The 24,602-nt window shown below is 34.2% G+C and overlaps 1 protein-coding gene across 1 annotated transcript; it reads left to right on the top strand.

Annotated features, from left to right (window-relative positions):
- Nucleotides 1–17,294: 17,294 nt before the first annotated feature.
- On the top strand, nucleotides 17,295–19,587 carry LOC131177881 (uncharacterized). The gene is made up of 3 exons (XM_058143048.1): nucleotides 17,295–18,269; nucleotides 18,390–18,777; nucleotides 18,872–19,587. The coding sequence occupies exons 1-3, from the start codon at nucleotides 17,295–17,297 to the stop codon at nucleotides 19,585–19,587; spliced, it is 2,079 nt and encodes a 692-aa protein (XP_057999031.1).
- Nucleotides 19,588–24,602: the final 5,015 nt, after the last annotated feature.

The raw sequence follows: 24,602 nt of genomic DNA, 5'->3' as shown, positions 1-24,602 counted from the left end.
TTAAAAAGAAATTAAACTTAATGGATTCAAATACGCCTAATGATAAAAAAGAATATGGATAATGGCACAGAGGCTTGATGTTAGAATTCATAATGGTGAGACCTAAAGTCTATAATTGAGAATTAGGCAGGCATTTTCAATGTGACCAATAAGGTAACTTTGTAAAGAAACATGAATAACAGTATGATAATAGGTAATAAAACAATAGCAAAGGATAGGACGGGTTAGATGTTACTCACAAGTTACTAGAAAGTACAAGGATCAGAGGAATGATTATTGTTAAAGCTAGAGTTAGTTCTGGAAAAATTTATCAGTGAAAGGTATCTTCTAAAACACGGCAGAGTATAAGGGACACAAGACAAATGATGATAATATAGAAAATGAATAGAGTATAAGTGGAGATAATATATTACAAGATGATATGTCAGGTGGGACAACAGTATAATAAAGGGTAGGTGCAGCTAATATCTTATAAAGAGCACAATAATTACAAAAAGATGATGAAATTTGTATAGGAGGATCAAGAGATATCAGTAAATTTAAGGTTGAAGTTTGGAAAGCTATGAGCAGTAGATGTGGCTATATCAAGGAAAATGAACTTGTAAAGCATCTAGTTGGGGATTGTGGCAAAACACGCATTTACCACTGCCCTATCAGTTTTGGTGGAACCGATAGGTTCAAGGGCATCTATCTAACCATGGTGGGCAATTTCCTAACAATGAGTAGTAGGGAACGATAATGTTTTGATGATCGTGTTGGGGAAGGCAGTTCAGCAAGAATCATCCATGTTGAATTGCCTGTGTTCCATAATATGAATAATAGGTTGGTACCGTAGTGTGATACTTTATGAAAGATGTGCTGTATGAGCTAATCGCAGAGTTAGAATTCCAAAGTGAATGCAGAATTCCAAAGTTAATGTAGCTAGCAATAATTCTAGGACTAAAAAATGAAAAAAAAGGTTAAAGTTAATGCTAATGGGATGGATATCTTTAAAGGAACAGGCTCAAAGGTGAGAAAGGACAAGGTTATAGATAAGATGGACCACTAGGTACTATTGCTACTATAACCTCAAAACTCAAGGCAAGGGTTAGAGTGGAAGTACAATTATTAGTGAGGATATTAATAGTAGAAAAAATAGGAAAAAGAGAGTAATGAGAAGGAAGGACAGGAGAAAGGCTAGAAAATAGTCATTTACTTAAGATGGATAGGAGGTTGTACAAGGACATTGTTAATGACAAAAGTATGTGGGAAGTTCACAATATCATGGAATTAATAAGTACAACACATTAAGCATAGAGAGAAGACTTGCCAAAGCTTCAATAGCCAACAGGATCAGCAATGAACTTGGGTAAGGTGCGTGCAAAGGTAATTATTTTAGAAAGGCGTTTCATGAGACATTGTCAAGCAAGCAGTACCAGTCACTTTTGTGCACCACAAAGATTAGTAATAGAACATAATAGAAACTATATCTTCAAGCTACTACATTAGAGTGTAGTAGAAGAATAAAGAGTACCAGAGATGTTAGAAAAAGATTAAGGAGTGGTTTGAGGTAAGAGTTGCACTACCAGAGGATGACGATGGCTAAGGCGCTATGACAAAGTTAGAGAATAGTAGAACAGGCTAGACAGCACAAGTAGAGTTCAAAGAGCAATGACCAACCACTTTCTTATTCTTGGCTCTTTTTACTTAAAATTCAAGGACGAATTTTTTTAAGAATGAAGAATGTAATAATCTGAATTTTAAAATATAAATTTTATATTTTTTATAGTATTTAAATATTATTTTAATATTATTTTAATACTATCTAACTAATTTATAATCTTGTAATACTTTCATTTATATATATATATATATATATAATGTTATTTCTAAACATATTTTATGAATTATTTAACAGTCAAATTTTAATTTAAATGATTAGTTTTAAATATTAATATTAAATCAAATAACAAAGTATATTATTTCATTGTTGTTAACTTTTGTTCTAATATTTGATTTAGTTGCAATTAATTCGATTATTATTATTATTATTATTATTATTATTATTATTATTATTATTATTATTATTATTATTATTATAATCTTTATTATTTGTTATATGTTTTATTATTTAATTATAAATATTATTGTATTTTGGGACCCAATTGAAAAGATTTTGGGGCTTGTTTAAAAAGTTTTAAGAAGTTCAGGGTCTTAGTAGGTAATTAAAGAATTAGATTCTTTTTCGAAACCTAGCTACCCCTTCCCCCCAAACCCACCACGCCCCCCCCCCCCCCCCTCCCTCATGCCATTTCTCCACATCTTCCCTTCTCTCCCTTTCTTTCCTTTTTTTGGTGACCACCCTCCCATTTAACGGAGACCCAGGCCACTTAGCATTGTCTGGCAATGCAGCAGGAGCAAGGTTGGCTATGGGAGGTGGTGTTTTTCAGTGGTCTTAAAGAGAGAGAGAGAGAGAGAAACTTTTGGCTCCCTTTTTCTGGCGATCTACACATTGGATGACAGATCTGAAATTTGTGTTCAACTTCCCTCCCTCCATACCCATGCCTGGAATGGTGGCATTTCCGGCACGGTGGAAGAAAGAGAAAACAATAGCTTTTTGGTCATTTTCCCGATGATCCGACTGTCGGATTAAAGATCCGAGACCACTGATAAACTCAGTGTGTCGAGACCTTCAAGATGGGACAAACCTTGCTCCAATTAGACACTGTTAGGAAAAGGCAATCGTCAAACTATCCAAATCTCTCAGTGATATTTTTTAGTTTTTCGATGCTCGCAAATTAAATATAATTATATGATAATTATTAATAATTTATGGGCTTCTTTTAGGTGCGATTGGATTAGTAATGGCTCATCAGACTCGAAACCAAGCTTTTGACCCAGTTTGGGTGTCCAGCAAGCTATCCCGAAAAGAGGTCATACTTACAGTCAAGCTTAAGGTTTTAAAGCACTCTAAATGCATTCCAGGTAACAAAATTTGCAAAGGTAGTTCCTAACTCAATTTATGTAGTTTTCACCTTGTTTTGAGCTAGTTGTTTAGTCTGTAAAATATTTTTGGCTTGGAAAAATTAAGTAAAATGAATTTAACAAGGATGATGTAAAGGACCTCTCAGAATATTTTTGAAATTTTTAAAGTGCTACAAATAATGAATTTGGACTGTAGAGAGGTTAGGGACCTAAGCTGGAGTTCGAATGATTGGACTTAGATTAGGTTCCTTATAGGCCTCTCATTGGCATTATAATTGTTGTTATGGACCTGAGACCCTACGTGTTACTATTTTTGAGTTTTTCTTGTAGGGGGTTAGGTCCAATTATAGGAGAGACTCTGGTAAAATTTCAACAAGACCTTAGGAATTATTCTTGCTTCTTTAATTAAATTAATTAGTTTATTCTGTCAGTAAATTTGATAGATATCAATGTGTCTGTATAGGTGACCAATACTGGCCAGTCTTTCTTCTCTCCAGCCGGACTAGCCATAATCGAGTCGACCAGTCTGTGAGTTAGATATTGATTTTTTTGTAATTTCAATATTAATTAGATTTCTAACATGTTTACACATTTTATAAATATTTAATCATGAACATAAATAGTTAATATATTAAGAGCTTTTTGGTTGCTGCATATTTAATTTTTGTTATTTGTTTGTGATTACAACGTTGAGGATAATTTGAAGCTAGGTGTATTATTTATATATGGTATATATGGACATGGATTAGACAGGTAATCACGGCTTGAGCCAGTCTCACTAGAACCTGATCCTTATGGATATAGAAAGTTAGGGTAAGGCACAGCTTTGAGTTGATCTCGTTGGCCCTTGCACTTGGATTTAAGCAAAAGTCCATCTTAAGTTGAGCTAGTTGGCGAGATTTTAATTGAGAGAGCTGTATAGAGGATCAACTCCTATATTTATGTATTGATGTAATACACTAGGCACATGAGTAGCTCCAAATTATCTTCTCATGCAAATATTGAGTTAATTATTTGTTATATATATTGGATGTGCATTTCATGGTAGGGTTACATTAGTTGTTGGTAGTTATTGAAATTGTATTTGTAATCAATATCTAAACTCACTAAGTCAAATGTTCACTCCTATTTAATATATTTTTCTTAGGATACAGGAGGAGCATTCTTTCCTATAGAGTTTAACCCATATTTTCCTTAGCAAGTTCTAGTGATGCTAGTAGTTTTGTTATACTTAATTATGTATTTATTTTATTTTATTCTTAGAACTCCACTGCAAGACTAATAAATAATGTATTATTTGGATATGTGAAATGGTATTTAATGAATTAAATGTGATGGATATTAGGATTGAGCTAAGCTCCCCATATTGTTATACTATGTTTGGGTTGAGTTGGACTCCCTAAGTTTGAGAAATATTATTTTATTTTTATGTATTGGGCCTTGACTTTGGCTTTAGTTATGGGTTAGTAAATAAAAAGGCTTACTACAGTCTTCGGGAGCTTTAAGCTAACCTATGGAATCAAGTAGTGATAAATATGGTATCAAAGCTTAGGCTCTAGACTCATGATAAAGTGTGTACCTAGAGTTGTCATAGGAGAAGTATAGGATTTGTTTCATCTTCTTTTGTAATTCCTTATATCTAGATTTTGTGTTTTTCCTTGGGCAGTGTAGGGGTGCTCCAATTTAGTGTTTCAATTTTCATGGAATACTTGGTAATGTGAGTTTGGGCTAATATATGTGTTAAAGACTACCTTAGGGATACATACTCCAAGGAATGTTGTGTTTCAGTTAGTATGGGGTTAAGAGGCATGCCTATCTAGTGTGAGGCACATGTGCATAAAGGTGAGTTATGGCAGTATAGCTACCTTAGATAGGGGTAAGGGTACCACTGCTAACAGTTATTAGTAGATAGCCCAGTCAAAGTAAATTTATGGTATCAATAGGTTAAAGAGAGATAAGAGGTTAGGAAACCTGGTCTGTTATGATGTACAATAGTAACCTATGCAATGTTCTTGATGCCTATGCTGTAAGCTACAGAGTACAGTACCGACATGAGATTATTGTGTGAAGTTTCCATGATGTGGGTGTTTGCAGACAACCTCTATTTGGCATAGTTATACCAGGACAGAGTTCTATTTCTATAGAGGAGTTTGGAACTCCCACTTATCGGTTAAACCCTTAAGCTAGAGTATCAAAGATCACAGATAGGTAGTAACTAGAGTTAGTGACTCGGTCATCCTACATGGGCTAGAGTTATATCAAGAATTAGCATGGGATTAGAGGTTTTGTATGGTTGCAGTGTAAGGATGGCACTATTAAGTGAGATCAATTGGCCTTCGGTATGAGATCTTGGATAATTGTAGGCATTACAATGGATGTTTTGCCTAAAGTTTAGTGAGAATAGTATATCCTTTGTGGCAATGTGGCAATGTGTTGTAGGGTATGGCCTTGTCTTTTCAAGAGAGACAGAAGGTTACTACTAGTGTTGGTACTATAATGTATGATAGGAAGTTATGGGCTCAGGTATCCTAAAGAGGATACAAGTCCCACTATGGGAATCATAAATGATAAGATCATGATGTATCAAAGCTTTTGAGTTAATGATGGGTTTAGGTACCCAGTACCTTAGGTTTTGGGTAATTGAGTGGACATGGAAAAACAGAATTCCTACAGGTCCCCTCTTCGAGGTAGTAGAGGGTAGTCTGTAGCCTAAAAGACAAGAACAAAAATCTCACAATGAATGCATGGCTGCTATTTCCCTGAGTTCCTTCTCAACTTCTAATTACTCAAGATAAAAGTATACTATAAGTAGAGAAAAGGAAAAAGGGCAATGAGTCTGCGAAGACAAATCACATAATACTAGTAGATAGAAGAAGTGCAAAAAATGAGAGTTGATTAGTTTAGATGTAGCAGGAGATATCATCCGAAAGCAAATGGAAGCATTAATAAGAGTGGTTAGAGGACCAATTTTGAGTAGTATAGAAATGTAGATGACTTGACAGAGACACTATAAGGTATAATTATCTAGCATAGTTGTCTAGTTAGATATTGAGGATAGAGCTAAGGAATATTACAGTCAAAATTATGTTATGGGTATAATAAAAGAGATAGATTAAAGAAGAATTAAAAGGCCCAAAATAGGGCAAGATGAGGAATAACAGGGTCAAATTCAGAGAAATCAAATTGTTGTTATATGAAAGGTAAACAAGATTAACTAAAAAGTAAGGATAGAAAGCTTAGAACAAAACCACATTAGTAAGAACGTTTGTTAGGTATCAAACCTAGAAGTGCAAAACTTAGAGTAGGTAATGGTTTGTGCAATATTAGGAACCAGAACATGGAGCTTAGAGTTATAGAATTTGGGTTAGACTTTGTCAGTTTTCTATCCCCAATTTGCATAAGGGGCAACGGGATAAGATCCGTTTAGCTTATTGATAGTATGAGGAAAGTTAGGTGAGATATACAACCAAAGCAAGTAGTAGCTAGAGGATGTGCAATGGTAACTGAACTGTTTTATTGGACAGAAAAGCAAAGTCAGCAGGTAGTAAGTTAAAAAAAAAAAAGTAAACTTAATGGATTCAAATACGCCTAATGATAGAAAAGAATATGGATAATGGCATAGAGACTTGATGTTAGAATTCAGAATAGTGAGACCTAAAGTCTATAATTGAGAATTATGCAAGCATTTTTAGTGTGACCAATAGGGTAACTTTGTAAAGAAATATGAATGACAGTATGATACTAGGTAATAGAATAATAGTAAAGGACAAGATGGGTTAGATGTTCCTCACAAGTCACTGGAAAGTACAAGGATTAAAGGAATGATTATTGTTAAGGCTAAAGTTAGCTCTAGAAGAATTTGTCAGTGAAAGGTATCTTCTAAAACATGGCAGAGTATAAGGGACACAAGAAAAATGATGATAATATAGAAAACGAATAGAGTGTAAGTGAAGATAATATATAACAACATGATATGTCAGGTGAGACAACAGTATAACAAAGGGCAGGTGCAGCTGATATCTTATAAAGAGCACAATAATTGCAAAAAGATGATGAAATTTGTATAGGAGGATCAAGAGATATCGATAAATTTAAGGTTGAAGTTTGGAAAGCTATGAGTAATAGATTTGGCTATGTTAAGGAGAATGAACTTGTAAAGTATCTAGTTGGGGATTGTGACAAAACACGCGTTTACCACTACCCTATCAGTTCCGGTGGAACCAATAGATTCAAGGGCATCTATCTAACCATGGTAGGCAATTTCCTATAATCAGTAGTACGGAATGATAATGTTTTGATGATTGTGTAGGGGAAGGCAGTTTAGGAAGAATTATCCATGGTGAATTGCCTATGTTCCATAATATGAATAATAAGTTGGTACCGTAGTGTGATACTATATGAAAGATGTGCTGGTATGAGCTAATCGCAGAGTTAGAATTCTAGAGTTAATAGAGCTAGCAATCATTCTAGGACTAAGAAATAAAAGAAGGTTAAAGTTAATGCTAATGGGATGGATATCTTTAAAGGAAGAGGCTCAAAGGTGAGAAAGGACAAGGTAGAAGATAGACAAGATGGACCATTAAGTACTATTGCTACTATAACCTCAAAACTCAAGGCAAGGGTTAGAGTGGAAGTACAATTATTAGTGAGGATATTAATAGTAGCAAAAATAGGAAAGAGAAAGCAATGAAAATGTAGGATAAGAGAAAGGCTAGAGAATAGTGGTTTACTTAAGATGGATAGGAGTTGGTACAAGGACATTGTTAATGAAGAATGTATGTGAGAAGTTCACAATATCATGGAATTAAGAAGTACAACACTTTAAACATGGAGAGAAGTCTTGCCAAAGCTTCAATGGCCAACAGGATCAGCAATGATCTCGGGTAAGGTGCATGCAAAGGTAGTTATTTTATAATGGTGTTTCATGAGACATTGTTAAGCAAGCAGTATGACTCACTTTTGTGCGCCATAAAGATTGGTATCAGAAGGGAATAGAGGCTAGATCTTCAAGCTACTACATTAGAGTGTAGTAAAAGTATAAAGAGTACAAGAGATGTTAGAAAAAGATTAAGGAGTGGTTTGAGATAAGAGTTTCATTACCTGAGGATGATGATGGCTAAGGTGCTATAACAAAGTTAAAGAATAGTAGAACGGGTTCGACAGCATAAGTAGAGTTTGAGGAGCAATGACCAACCACCTTCTTTTTCTTGGCGCTTTTTACTTAAAATTCAAGGATGAATTTTTTTAAGGAAGAAGAATGTAATAACCTGAATTTTAAAATATAAATTTTATATTTTTATAGTATTTATATATTATTTTAATATTATCTAACTAATTTATAATCTTGTAATACTTTCATTTATATATATATATATATATATATATATATATATATATATATATATATATATATATTATTTCTAAACATATTTTATGAATTATTTAACAGTCTAATTTTAATTTAAATGATTAGTTTTGAAGATTAATATTAAATCAAATAACAAAGTATATTATTTCATTATTGTTAACTTTGGTTCTAAGATTTGATTTAGTTGTTATTGTTGTTGTTGTTGTTGTTGTTGTTGTTGTTGTTGTTGTTGTTGTTGTTGTTGTTGTTGTTGTTGTTGTTGTTGTTGTTGTTGTTGTTATTATTATTATTATTATTATTATTATTATTATTATTATATGTTTTATTATTTAATTATAAATATTTTTGTATTTTAGGACCCAAATTGAAAAGATTTTAGAACTTGTTTTTGAAAAGTTTTAAGAAGTTTAGGGTCTTAGCAAGTAATTAAAGAATCAAAATTTTTTTTTAAACCCAGCTACCCCTCCCCCATTCCCCCTATGCCATTTCTCCCCATCTTCCCTTCTCTCCCTTTCTTTCCTTTTTTTGGCGGCCACCCTCCCGTCTAACGGAGACTAGCGAAACCTAAGCCACCCAGCACTATCCGGCGACGTAGCAAGAGCAAGGTAGGCAGTGGAAGGTGGTGTTTTTTTGGTGGTCTTAGAGACAGAGAGTGAGAGAGAGAGAGGAGAGAGAAACTTCTAGCGTCCTTTTTTCTGTGATCTACACATTAGATGACAGATCTGAAATCAGTGTTTGACTCCCCTTCCTCTATGATTTCTTTTCTGACCAACCATGCCCGGAATGGTGGTATTTCCAGTAAGGTGGAAGAGAGAGAAAATAGTGGCTTTTTGGTCATTTTCCCAATGATCCGGCTATTGGATTAGCAATCTGAGACCACCGATAAACTTACCATGTCGAGACCTTCGAGATGGGACAAACCTTGCACTACAAGAAAATATCAGAATAGAAACCGAATTTAGAAACGGATTTATATCGGTTTATAATTTGAAACGGATTTTGAAACGGAAATCTGGTAGAACAACTTAAATACATTAAAAACCAAATAGCAACTGATTAGAAACCGAAATTAGAAACGGAAACTCGTCGGTTTCTAAATTATGAAGAACATTTTGATGGCAAATTTAGCAACTGTTTATAAACCGATTACAAACCGATTTTTGAAACCGAATAATTTTCCATTTCTAATATTTGTCATATTAGAAACCGAATATATCGGTTCCTAATTTCTTTCACTTTAATTTAGAAACCGATTTCATTCGGTTTCAAAATAAAAGTATTATCTATTTATATTTAGAAACCGATTCGTATCGGTTTCAACATTCATATAATTTCCATTTTATTTACTAAAAATTAAAGTCTGTATAGAAACCGAATCCTATCGGTTTCAATTTTCCTTTGTTATATTTAGAAACCGATTTATTTCGGTTTCAAAATAAATCTAATCATTAATTTTATTTATTAAATTTTAAGGATAAATTAGGAACCGATTCATATCGGTTTCTAATTACCTAAAAATTTAGAAACCGATTTATATCGGTTTCAAAAGTAATGTAATTTCTATTTTATTTACTAAATTTTAAAATAAAATAGAAACTGATTCCTTTCGGTTTCTAATTACTCATAAATTTAGAAACCGATTGCTTTCGGTTTCAAATTTTACTTAAAACGTTAGAAACCGATTCCTATCGGTTTCTATTTTCTTTTATTATATTTAGAAACCGATTTATGTCGGTTTCTAATTCAAAGTAATTTAGAAACCGATTGCTTTCGGTTTCAAATATTAAATTGTTCTCTAATTATATTTATAATTTCTATATTATTTACTAAATTTTCAAAATAGAAACCGATTATTATCGGTTTCTAATTTCTTCACCGATGCTTAGAAACTGATAACTTTCGGTTTCAAAATTTATCTATTATATATTTGATTTAATAAATTTTAAAGTAAAGTTAGAAACCGATTTCTGTCGGTTTCAAAATCAATGAAATTTTAAAATAAATTAGGAACCGATTTATATCGGTTTCTAATTCTTTTAGTTATATTTAGAAACCGATAGCTTTCGGTTTCAAAAATTAAAGTGTTATCTAATTATTTTTATTTAATTTTAATTTTAATTAACTCCGCCTAAGTAGTTTGCGCTTAGCCGGTCCCAAGCCTGGATAAAGGAGGAGGGTTGCGGTAGGTGACAACCAGCGTAAAAATTTCGTCACACCCTATGATATGGATTCAAATGATATAAACGTTGGGGCGTCCTCTACTAACGACGCGCTATATCGGAGCCCGGGTGTAGTGATAAATATGCAAGGGTGTAGGGCGTTCACCGAAAGCGACGCGCCATGCCGGCGCCCGGGTGTGGTGTTAAGTGAGCAAGGGTTCCCACATCATGGACGGGTGTGGGTAAAGAAGTTAGTCCATAGGACAGATAATAGAACAAATAGTGGAACAGAACACAAGATAGATATAGAAAATAATAGAAGATATCATAGAAGGAGACAAATTAGGAAGGAGCAGGATAGGAGGAGGATCAGGGTTGGTACTTGGAATGTTGGATCACTTACAGGAAAATTAATGGAGCTTGTGGATACCTTGGAAAGGAGAAGGGTGAATATTGCTTGCATTCAGGAGACTAAATGGGTAGGAGAGAAAAGTAAGGAAGTGGGTAATTCAGGTTACAAATTGTGGTTTACCGGAAAGGAGAGAAACAAGAACGGAGTGGGTATAATCATAGATAGGACATTGAAAGACGCAGTAGTAGCTGTGAAAAGAGTAGGAGATAGAATTATACTAGTAAAGCTAGTACTAGACGGAGAAACAATAAATATAGTTAGTGCTTATGCCCCACAAATAGGACTAGACAAAGGAGAGTAAACAAAGGTTTTGGGAAGATATGGATGATTTAATGCAAAGCATACCGAATGAAGAGAATGTTTTCATCGGTGGAGATTTGAATGGACATGTAGGAAGTGATAGGCAAGGTTATGAGAATGTTCATGGAGGTTTTGGTTTTGGCAGTCGAAATGAGGAGGGAAAAAGCATCCTGGATTTTGCTATGGCATACGACCTAATACTAGCAAATACCTACTTTATAAAAAGAGAGTCACATTTAGTGACTTTCAAAAGTGGGCAACATAGAAGCCAAATCGACTTCCTCTTAACCAGGAAGACAAATAGAGCTCTATGCAAGGATTGCAAGGTCATTCTAGGAGAGGCTTTAACAAGTCAACATAGGTTGGTGGTCTTGGATGTCAAGTTTAGGAACAATTCAAGTAAGGTCAGAAGAAATAGTGTAGCTCGAACAAAGTGGTGGGAGTTCAAAGGAGTAAAGCAAGTGAAGTTCAAAAATGAGCTTCTTGAGTCTGAAGTATGGAAGCTAGATATGGAGGCCAATGATATGTGGATACAGATGGCATCAAAGATTAGAGAAGTAGCTAGAAAAGTACTTGGGGAGTCTAAAGGACATGGACCACCCTCAAAAGAGAGATGGTGGTGGAATGAGGAAGTACAAAAGGCAGTGAAGAGAAAAAGGGAATGGTATAAGAAATTACCTAAATGTGATAATAATGAGGCATATGAACAGTACAAGATAGCAAAGAAAGAGGCAAAAAAGGCAGTTAGCCAAGCAAGAGCACAGGCCTTTGAAAAGTTATATGAGAAACTTGGAACTAAAGAAGGGGAGAAAGATATTTATAGATTAGCAAGGAGTAGAGAAAAGAAATGTCAAGATCTCAATCAAGTTAGGTGCATTAAGGATAAAGAAGGAAAAGTGTTGGTGAAAGATGAGGACATTAAAGAAAGATGGAGAAATTATTTTAATGATCTCTTTAATAATAGTCAAAATGGAAATAGCGTGAATATAGATTATAGAACAATAGAAAAGAATGTAAATTATACTAGAAGGATTAGATCTTTAGAAGTAAAGGAAGCACTTAAGAGAATGAAAGTAGGTAAAGCCTGTGGACCCGATGAAATACCAATTGAAGTGTGGAAGTATTTGGGAGATATGGGAGTGTCATGGTTAACTAAATTATTTAATAAGATTCTAAACTCAAAGAAAATGCCTGATGAATGGAGGAAGAGTATTTTAGTACCTATTTTTAAAAATAAGGGAGACATACAGAGTTGCTGAAACTATAGGGGAATTAAACTCATGAGCCATACTATGAAGTTGTGGGAGAGAGTTGTGGAGCATCGACTACGTCATGATACTTCTATCTCTCTCAATCAATTTGGTTTCATGCCTAGTCGTTCAACTATGGAAGCGATCTTTATCATTAGAAGCTTGGTGGAGAAATATAGAGATGGGAAGAAAGATCTAAACATGGTTTTTATTGATTTGGAGAAAGCTTATGATAGTGTTCCAAGAGAGGTCTTATGGAATGCGTTAGAACAAAAGAGGGTATCTATTAGGTACATACAAGTATTGAAAGATATGTATGAAGGAGCAACTACTATTGTGCGCACAGTGGGAGGGGACACAAGAGATTTTCCGATCTCAATTGGATTACACCAAGGATCAGCCATAAGCCCTTACCTTTTTACATTAGTTTTAGATGAACTGACGAAACATATACAAGAGAGTATTCCTTGGTGCATGATGTTTGCGGATGATATTGTTCTGATAGATGAGACACGAGAAGGAGTCAATAGGAAGCTAGAACTTTGGAGAAGTACTCTAGAGTCAAAGGGTTTTAAGTTAAGTAGAACGAAGACAGAATACATGCATTGCAAGTTCAGTGAAGGCCAAACTGGTGATAAGAAAGGAGTTAGTTTGAATGGAGCGGCACTGTCCCAAAGTAATCACTTTAAATATCTAGGCTCAGTCCTTCAAGTAGATGGGGGATGTGAGGAGGATGTTAGTCATAGGATTAAAGCCGGATGGTTGAAGTGGAGACGTGCCACGGGAGTTTTATGTGATCGTAAGATTCCCAATAAATTAAAAGGAAAATTTTACCGTACAGCCATACGACCGGCTATGCTATATGGTAGTGAGTGTTGGGCACTGAAAGAGTCGTATGCATCTAAGATAAGAGTTGCAGAGATGAGAATGTTAAGGTGGATGAGTGGTCATACTAGACTAGATAAAGTCCGTAATGAAAGTATTAGAGAAAAGGTAGGAGTGGTGCCAATTGAAGATAAGTTGAGAGAAGGGAGGTTGAGGTGGTTTGGTCATGTGAAGCGTAGACATACGGAGGCTCCAGTTAGACAAGTAGAGCACATTAGGCTAGAGGATAGAAAGAAAAAAAGGGGTAGACCTAAATTGACTTGGAGGAGAGTAGTACAGCATGACTTAGAAGCATTACACATTTCTGAGGATTTAACCCAAAATCGTTTAGAGTGGAAAAAGCGAATCCATATAGCCGACCCCAAATTTTTGGGATAAAGGCTTAGTTGAGTTGAGTTGAGTAATTTTAATTTTAATTATATAGAATTATATTAATTTTATTTTCATAAAACTATAGGGGATAATTTAATTTCAAATATATATATTATATTAATTTTTTTTCAACTATATTAATTTTTTATACTATTCTAGAGAAATGTCTTTCATAAACTTACGCTATTAAAATAATTTAAATCAATAATTAATTATATTTATAAAAATAAAAAAATATTTACAAGTAAATACTAATTTAATACTAGCTCCATTCTATGTCAATAATTTTTAAAATTTTTTATAAGAATTAAAAAATTATTGGATAAATATTTTTATAAAAATAATATTAAAAATTAATTAAAATTTCTTTATAATATCATTGAAATGTAAAAATATGTGAAAAAAATAAATATATTGAGAATAATAATAATTAAAGTAAAGTTAAAAAATAATTAATATTTTCATAATTTTATAAAATAACAAATAAAATAGAAATTTTTTTTTTAAATGAGAGTGCTAAATTACATAAAACTACGTAGTTTTAAGGATAGGTGACCTTAACAAACCTAAAACGCTCCTCTGTTCTTCATTGCCGCCCCTTGCTTCTTAAAGTTTCGATCACTCCTAGACGCGACGCCCTCAGTTGAACGAGTGTCTTGCTGTCAAGCTTGCTGTTGCATTCCTTCACGAAGCTCATCGTTCAAATTTTGTGCATTTTTACCTCTATTTTCAAGTGAAGCTCCTGTAATTTTCTATTTCCCTCTCTCTCACTCTCTTTTTTTGTTTATTTGTTTTTTTTTTATTCCTTCTTTCTGCGTTTACTCTTTTGTTTTCTCCTATACTCTATGTGGACCACTGTTATCATATTGTAGTTAGGGGTTTTTCTTTGAATTGCTAGATTTGTGCTTGCTTCTTCTATTTTGAGTTCATTGACCATTGATTTGTAGGGAGATTTGTTCTTTTGGGACAATGGTTATAAAGGGAGATTTGGGTTTTGTTGCTTCTTTATGTATTAATTTAGACCTTTAGATTTGAGGTGTTTTTCTAGAAAATTGCAGGTTGAAATTTTGGATTGAAGTCAAAAATTCATTGCTTATTAAATATGTACTGTGTGATTTGCTTTTGTTGCCTTTTGTGGTGGGATTTTATTATCTGTTAGTTTTTTGGAGCTTAATTATACAGTTCCGGCGTTAATTTGAAGCTTTCTTGGTGGTCATTCGGTTTTCTCTTCTAATAAGCCTTCTGGTGAGCATATGTTTTCTTTCTATATTTAGTTACTGATTTGTCTAACTTGTCTTTTTGTTTAAAGCTCTACTGGGTTTCTTGAGCCGAGTATAGGTTCCCGGTCTTAGTACCGGGATGGATGAATTGATAAATGCATGTCTGTTCGCTAGATTTGGGGAATTGATGTCTCTCTTGATCTGATATCTCTTCATTAACAAGTTGATTAGACTAAATTATGCTCGACTCTGGACAAGGATGAGCTTACTTAGTCTCACTGCGAGAATGTGTTCCGAAATATGGGGAATTTTTTCGGTGTATTAGTTAGAAATTTGAGTTCATTGTTTATACTAGAAAGTTTGTAAGCTAGCTGTGGATTTCAAGGGGGCTGATAAATTAGAGGCTGATGGTTTTTGAAAGGAAGGTAAATGGGTAACTAGTCAGAGTAATGTAAAGTACCAACTGAAAATATGCTTGGAGATTGAAGGTCGAACATGTGAGAAGGTGTCTCCTGCGTTTCAATGCCTTTTAATAGTTAATACCCTACAAAATTGGGTTTTGAGCTCTGTAATGCATAATTATGCTAAGAAATATTTCTAATATGTAATTTTATAGAAGTCAGCTATCATTTGCAAGCACTAATTTTGCTTAATAGCTTAAAGAGACTTTATTTGGTAAGGTCACTTGTTAGATGAATTCACCTGATATAGGCGCTATGGATCTTATCTATTTGCCACATCATATGCCACAAGATTGACGATGATTCTTGGTTACTATTTTTTTTCTTGGGTTTAAGTCCTTATGAGGGTTGAATATGGCGATCACCTGCTTGAAAGCAAGTTGGTATCAAATAACAGTAACTCTTTTCCCTACTTGAGTGACATAACTCATGGTCTATTTCAGATCAGCATGGCCATTATAATGTTTTGTTCTCTTAAGCAATGATGTTTCAACCATTAAAAAAGTTTTTATGGCATTGATCATTAATATGATTCTAGCCTTTAATGAAGTGTGTTGTTTTAGTTTAGTGCTGATAATGCATAATTCTGCATTATCAGCATTTTGCATCTAAAGAGCGTTGCTGTTTCCTAAAGTAAATACTGATTACATGAATGAGTAGTGTATAAACGTGAAAAGTACATCAATTTATTTTGGAAATAACCGTAAAAGTGTGTACTCTTCTGGGGATGGAGTGAGATTGTACTTCCAATTAAATGGAATGGAATAAAACTTTGGCCATATTTATTTGTAGCACAATATCAGCATGCAGGATTTATATTGAGAGCACACATCATTTAATGCCATAGGTCAAGTGGCCGACCTTAAAATGGGAGGTGCAGCATCTTCTAGTTTAACTGGTGCTTTGTATCACTCATGCATTTAATGGTTTGTGAACTTCAGATTTTCCTGACACTAATATATTCAACTCATATATATATATATATATATATATATATTAAAATTTAACTAATATTTAAAAAACAGTTTTAAGTTATTTTCTATGCTTTTTCTTTATAATAAAAGTCATATTTTTATTTGATTTACAAATATAATAATAATAATAATAATAATAAATTAATCATATTATTATAAAAAAATAAAAAAATAATACATATAAAAAAATTATAAAAGCAAAATAAGCTTTTTTAAAAATAAAATAAAAAATTATTTTTATAGTTATTTATTAGGCTATTAGTTGTGGATGAGTACACCCAAATAGTTCAGATGTAAATTAGCAACCAAACTTACATATTTAATTACAAATAAAGGATTGTATGTTTATTTTATTGCTATACTAATATCTATTTTTTCATGTCCTTTAATTTTAATGATTATTATGTTTTTTAATTTTACACTATTATGCCATTTAATGTAGTTATTTATTTATTTATTTAATTTTGAGTGTTAAATTTTATACAAGAATTTACTGACAGAATTTTTTTTTTTTTTTTTGGAACTACAGTCTGTCTCACTCTCTTTTGGTCACTATCTCTCGTTACTTTGTCCCTTGCTTTCAGTATCACACAGGTAAGTAATATTTTAATATGGCGTTTTAATTTGTAGATGCATGCATATCAATTTTTGAGGTGATAATTTTTTCTATTTGTAGAAATTTCGTAACATCTCACATTGTTCTCTGGGTGCAAATTTTATGTTGTGCACTTGGAGAACTAATGGGAGATGCTGCCGGAATTTTTACAAATATATGACATGTCATTATCTGTCTGTTATCGGTAGAGATGATACAATTCTAATTGGGTTAGGGCCTTACCTTTCAACGCATGATTGGGGATATGATGTAATCCTGATATATGACATATCATTACTAATATTCACTTAATTATTACACAGCTATTAGCAAAATGGGATCAGATCGGAGATGGATGTATGCTAGGTTAAAAGATGGTCTATTGACCTCAGAATTCATAGAAGGTATTGAACAATTCATAACATTTGCTAAGCAACATCCAGAGTGGATGGATGGGGATAAACTGAAGTGTCCATGTAATCATCGAAAGTGTCAGAATCGTAATTATGCTGATGAGAATACAATTCGGTTACATTTGATGAAGCATGGATTCGTGCCATATTATTATAAATGGATTCTACATGGGGAACCCCGCACAAGTAATATTGATAGTCAAAACATAAATGTTATGACAGCGGAGTCTGTTCAAGAGGTTGATAATAGCACAAGCAATACCTATGAGCAATTGGTAATGGATGCAGCAGGTCCTGATTTCTTTCAGGATGTAATGGAGGAGCCTCCAAATCCATCAGCTCAAAAATTATATGACATGTTACAAGCTGTTAATCAAGAGGTGTGGCCAGGTTGTGAAAGCCATTCGCAGCTCTCAGTTGTTGCAAGGATGTTGAACATCAAGGCAGAACATCATTTGTCAGAAAGGTGTTTTGATGACATTTGTCAACTTATGAAAGAGGTGTTACCGGATGAAAATTTAATGGCTGAAAACTTTTACAGTACGAAGAAGTTGGTCCGAGCATTGGGCCTACCTGTTGAGAAGATTCATTGTTGTACTAATGGATGTATGTTATATTGGGCTGAAGATAGTGAGTTAACGAATTGTAAATTTTGTGACCATCCACGGTTCAAGCGACATAGTCGAGGCTCTTCTAATTTTCAAACCAATGTGCCACATAAGAAAATGTACTACTTTCCTCTCACACAGAGATTGCAAAGATTATATGCTTCGAATGCAACAGCAAAAGAAATGAGATGGCATGCTGAGCATGACCATGAAGATGGGGTAATGCGTCATTGTTCAGATGCAATTACATGGAAGCATTTTAATAAAACACATCCTTCATTTGTCGAGGTTCTAATGTAAGGCTCAGGCACCGATGGGTTTCAACCATTCGGTCAGTCTGGACAACAATATTCATCTTGGCCAGTCATTGTCACTCCTTACAATTTGCCTCCTTGGTTATGTATGAAGGAAGAGTATATGTTCCTAACGGTAATAGTTCCTGGTCCAAGAAACCCAAAAGACAAATTGGATGTGTACTTACAGCCCCTTATTGCAGAGTTGAAACAGTTGTGGGAAGTTGGAGTTGAGACATATGATGCATCAAAGAAGAATAATTTTAATATGAGGGTTGCTTTATTATGGACAATAAGTGATTTCCCTGCATATTCAATGTTATCCGGTTGGAGCACAGCAGGCAAGACTGCTTGTCCGTATTGTAGGGATGATTCAGATGCATTCACATTGACAAAGGGTGGTAAACAATCATGGTTTGACAATCACCGTAAATTCTTAGTAGCTAACCATCCTTTCAGACGGAATAAAATTGCTTTTAGAAAGAACAAGATAGTTACAAAAAGTGCTCCCGATAGTTACAAAAAGTGCTCCCCCCATTCTATCTGGTGAGGAAATTTTAGAACAAATAGAACATCTAGGATTAATGTGTGTCACAGATATGGGTGCAGATGAGAATAATAGTTGCAAAGCAAAAAACACGGGTTGGAAGAGACGGAGCATTTTTTGGGATTTGCCATATTGGAGTACTAACATGCTTCGCCACAACCTGGATGTCATGCATATAGAGAAAAATGTATTTGAAAATATTTTTAATACTGTGATGAATGTTGAAGGGAAGACGAAGGACAATGCAAAATCAAGGGAAGATTTGAAAGAGTTTTGTCACCGACCTGAGTTAGAGAGGGATATGGTAACAGGAAAGTATCCTAAAGCATGTTACACATTAGACAAACAATCAAAAGCAGTGTTGTGTGAATGGCTTAAAAATCTTATATTCCCAGATGGTTATGTGTCAAACATGGGTAGGTGTATAGACATGCGAAAACTAAAGTTGTTTGGGATGAAAAGCCATGATTGTCATGTCTTTATGCAAAGATTACTCCCAATAGCATTTAGGGAATTGCTTCCAAAAAATGTGTGGCAACCATTGACCGAATTGAGCAATTTCTTTAGAGAGTTAACTTCAACAACACTTAGAGAAGAAGCCATGCTACAGCTCAATGAAGAGATTCCTATAATATTATGTAAACTAGAGCGTATATTCCCTCCAAGTTTCTTTGACTCCATGGAACATCTCCCAGTGCATTTGGCTTATGAAGCATGGATTGCTGGTCCTGTGCAATATCGGTGGATGTATCCATTTGAAAGGTAACTAGTTTAATGTATTGTTGTATACTATCATTACATGGAGAAATAAAAACTTTGTTGTGACTAAATAGTAAATGGCACAGGTACCTTAGGAAGTTAAAAAATAATGTGAAAAATAAAGCCAAAGTGGAAGGTTCCATATGCAATGCATACTTAGTTGAAGAAGCATCGTCATTCTGCGCTCATTACTTTGAACCCCATGTCAACACAAGGCATCGAAAGGTTCCACGCAATGATGATACAGTCGAACATATGGATGAACATATAGGGAATCTATCAATTTTCACTCATTCCGGTAGGCCACTGGGAAAAGGAAAGGTTAGATATCTCACAGAACAAGAATTTCAAGCAGCACAAATGTACATCTTGTTGAATTGTATAGAAGTAAAACCGTACATTGAGTAAGTTTTTCTAATATTCAATTATTATAATTGTTGCAATGCCATTATTGATTCCAAACATGTAATTAACTATTTTCATTGTGTGCAGCATTTTTGTTAATGAGTTACACATGGCCAATCCAAATATCATTGATAAACAAGTTGATGAGAAACTAGAGCGTGAATTTGATAAGTGGTTCAATAAATATGTTCACAATCCCTCCAACAATATATCAAGCCAGTTTTTAAAGGATCTATCAAAGGGTCCATTAAGAAGTGTTATGTCCTACAATAGTTATGTAGTTAATGGTTATAAATTTCACACTAAAAGTCATGGTTCGCATAGGGCAACGATGAACAGTGGGGTATGTATCAAGGGGACTAATTACAGTACTAATGAAAGTGACTACTATGGACAATTAATTGAAGTGCTACGATTGGAGTACCCTGGATTACCAATCAAAAGAACTGTATTGTTTAAATGTGATTGGTTTGATCCAACACCAAATGTGGGAACAAAGATTCATCCAAAATATAAACTTGTGGATATTAATCATAAAAGATCCTTCAATAGGTATGAACCATTTGTTCTTGCTATCCAAGCTGCTCAGGTGAATTATTCCATGTATCCAAGTTTAAAGCGTGACAAGGATGATTGGTGGGCCGTGTTTAAAATCAAAGCGAGATCTGTTATTGATCTTCCTGAGCAAGTGAATGTGACAACCCCCCCTGCACGGGAAGAACCATTTCAAGAAGATGAAATGGAAGTCCCTTTGATTCAAATTGATGATGATGATGATCAACAACAATATTTGAATGATCAAAATGGTGTTCTAGTTGAAATTAATGAAGAGGATGTTGAAGATGAAGAAGAGCTTGAGTTGGACTCAGAAAGCGATGAGGAATGCGATGATGTATATGATAGTGATACTAATTAGAATTAGGTATTTCTCTTAATGAATTTATATTTCTAAACTTGAAGTATAAATTATAACTATTGGAAAATTTCGTCTGTATTATGTATCATAAGTTGAATGAAGCTAACTAATTAATACAATTATTTATGCAGGATGCAAGGCAACGGTCGCAGGGGAGGTTTGTTGGGTCATTCACAGTCAAGGCGATTCACTGCGGTGATGAGCCCAATGATCAACTAGAACAATCTACACAGGTCACCTCAGTTCCTTCACGATCCACCGGGAGGTCGACACTGATCCAGAGGGGCTCATCGCTTCAACACAAAGAACGAGCTACACCTCCACCGCCACCACCTATTACCCCATCTTCTGAGCCTGCAATTGGATCAACCTCTGGTCATGAAGGTCATTTAGTTGGGGCAGCACCAATATCATCAATGGATGGCCTATCACTCACTACATTTGGAAGAAAGAAACGAATAAAGCTCATTAATGGCACGTAAGTATTAAAAATTAATTAACTTTATCTATGATTTGGTATTACATATTATTGGCAATTGAAGTACCATGTTTCTACATTTACATAAAATCAATATATTTGCTGTCTTTCTTTTGTACAGGTTACATCCATCTGAGGAATGTGCTAAGAAGATGAAGAATATCTTCAAGGAGAGGATGGACCCAGAGGGGCACTGTTGGAAAACTATCACGCCTGAAATAAAAGAGTTTTATTGGGATGAATTTCAGGTAATAAAATAAATATTTAAATATAATTAACTATCAGATAACTAATTTGCATAGTTTATGAAACCTCAAAAAAGAATGCTACGAACAAATATCATTTAAGTGATGAGAATTTGTGAATTAATGTAAAAGAACACAATTGAAGTATATTAATTCTTAAATGTTCTATGTACAGCTTGTGTGTTGAGGATGTTGAAAATATATATTGTTGTGAGTTGTTGTAGTTGGGGTGGATGTTATTTGTTGTTGAGAATATATGAAGTGTTTTTAACAGGTGCAATTAATACCTAATAACTAGGCTGGATTGTCCAAAATTAAGGGGAAATGCTGTCAATTTTTTTCTAAAATATTATCATACTAATACAACTGTCTTAATTTTTATTTGTTTTATAACAGAAATACTTTGATTGGCAAGAGGTGACTCCACTAGTAAAGGAAGCTTGGAGGCGTAAGGCTGCAGAGCGCTACAAGGCGCTAATGTGCAATGTCAGGAAAGGAAAATCCAAGGTCATTGTGCCTAATAGTACAATGCAAAAATGGAAGGAGGCATGGAGTAGCCCAGAGTTTAAAGCCAAGAGCCATCAGTTCACTGCTAACCGCTGTAGTGAGATAGGGGGAGTTGGGGCAGGCATCTCTAGACACACAGGGGGTTCAGTTTCACATGCTACTCACGCAGATAGAATGGTAATGATTTCATATTTACTGGTTTTGTTATTGTCTATCTACGTAGTAGTAGCATATAATTGAACATTATTATAAACATCACTAAAATCATTATATCTTTTCAGGAAGCCCAGCTTGGCCGAAGACCTTTTCCTTATGAACTTTTCCATAAGACCCACACTGGGAAAGGCACCTCTGATATGGTTGATTCACGAGCGCAATCAATTAAGGTAAGTGAACAAGTATTTTATGTCTTTCAATTATACCAAAAAAATGAATAAGTGAGTTTGTTTATTCGATGGCCAAGAAAAATAAATTTAAAATATGTGTATTAACTTATGCAGGATGCTTTTTTGGCGCTTAAGGAGCAATCGTCTCAACCACAAGAGGGGTGCAATGACCCTCCTGTTGTAGATGAGGTCGCACTATATTATCAAGTTGTGGGGGGGGGAGAAGAAAAACAGGGTTTATGGCATTGGATCTCAAGCATCAATTTTTTACCCTAGCTCATCACATGGATCATCTTCTACTGCATCCTATTGCGCTCAATCGGAGGCAATGGAGGAAGAGATTCAACAATTGCATCAGACTGTTGCAACGCTCAAGGATAGTTTGGTTGCAATGGAGGAGAGAGACCGACAACGCGAGTTGATGCTAGAGGAGAGATACAGACAACGTGAGCAGACACTGGAGGAGCGCATGCAACAAATGATGCAAAACATGATGTCACAAATGATGCAGGGTACGCAGTTTACAACCCCAACTCCAGATGCAACTCATCAAGATGATGGTAGAGAGGCTGATAGTGGTGATGAGTGATGATCTTGTTGATGACAAGTAGCTTGTTTTTTTGTTATTATGATATTTTATTTTTCCATACAGTACATTATTGTCATAACCCTTCACTGTCATATTTATATATAATATTGACTGATATTTGATATTTGATATTTGACAGCCTGATATTATAAATATTCTGATATTGAGCATTTAAAATTAATATTATATTATATGCTTCAATACAGGAAATAATATATTAAATAAAAAAATAAAAATTTTCTACTAGTAATTTGAAACGGATTAGAAACGAATTTTTCCATTTCTAATCCAATAGCATAAGGATCGGTTTCAGAATTTAGAAACCGATTTGAAACGGAATTTCTGTTTCAAAAAAATTGAAACCAAAATATCAGTTTTTAAATTGAAACGGATTTTGAAACCGAATATATGTGGTTTCTAAATTTGAAACGGAATAGTGGTTTGAAAACAGTTTCAGAATTTGAAACAGACACCATTTTCCGTTTCAAATTTATTTAGAAACTTGCGGATTTAAAACTGAATAATTCGGTTTCAAATTGGTTTCTAAATGTATTTAGAAACCGATTTTCACTGATTTGAAACCGAATATTCGGTTTCAAATGTCCTTTTTTCTTGTAGTGTTGTAACACCCTCATCCTCATTTCAATGTTCTCACCTTACTTAAAAAAAAAAAAAAAAAGGTACTCACATAAATTGTAAAATTAGTAGTGTGTGCAATCACTTTCACCCATACATAGGAAGTGATCACCAAGAATTTAAGGATTAAATTAAATTAATTAAAAAATTTTAGGGGCAATTAAAAGATAGGAGGAAAAAGTTGAATAAATTTTAAAGTGAGGGGAAAAATTAGAAATGATAAATGAACAACCAATTAGAAGTTGAAAGCTCACTAAGGACCAATGGGTAAAAACCAAAGGACAATACCCTTTCTTATTTCCCCATTCCAACCGGCCAACACCCCATTAATTTCCCATTTTCGTTTTCCTCTTTCAAAAGCCGATTTTTTGAAAAATTGAAGGAGAATAACCCCAAATCAAACCCTAGAAAGCAACACTCTAAAAGCTTAAGCACAAGGGGGCAAGAAGAGTTAAAAGATCAAGCTTGAAGGAAGTGATTGCTTAAAGGATTAGAGAAGATTTAAAGGGAACAAAGGGCAGCAGCTAGATTCAACCAAGGTTAGTGTTATAACTTACTTATTTTGATCATGTTTGAGTAGGAATTTCATTAGGGATAGGAAAGAAATACAAAAGAATGATAGAGATAGCTTGTAAGTGTGTGTTAGGGTTTGGTTCTATCCAGAAGGCTGCTGAGACAGTCATTTTTGAAAATTCATAACTTGAGCTAGGAATATTGAATTGTTGAGATTCTTATGCCTATAGAAACCTTAGAGAATGCTCTAAAACTTTGTAGTTTTGTGCCAGTCCTAATTCCCCTGTTAGGATGGTGTTTGAAAGCAAAACTTTCTATTACTCAACTTTGGAAAAACTAACTTGATG

Source organism: Hevea brasiliensis, chromosome 2 (assembly GCF_030052815.1).
Source record: "Hevea brasiliensis isolate MT/VB/25A 57/8 chromosome 2, ASM3005281v1, whole genome shotgun sequence".
NCBI lineage: Eukaryota > Viridiplantae > Streptophyta > Magnoliopsida > Malpighiales > Euphorbiaceae > Hevea > Hevea brasiliensis.
Note: the sequence above shows the minus strand (reverse complement) of the source record. Positions and strands in the feature narration are given on the sequence as shown.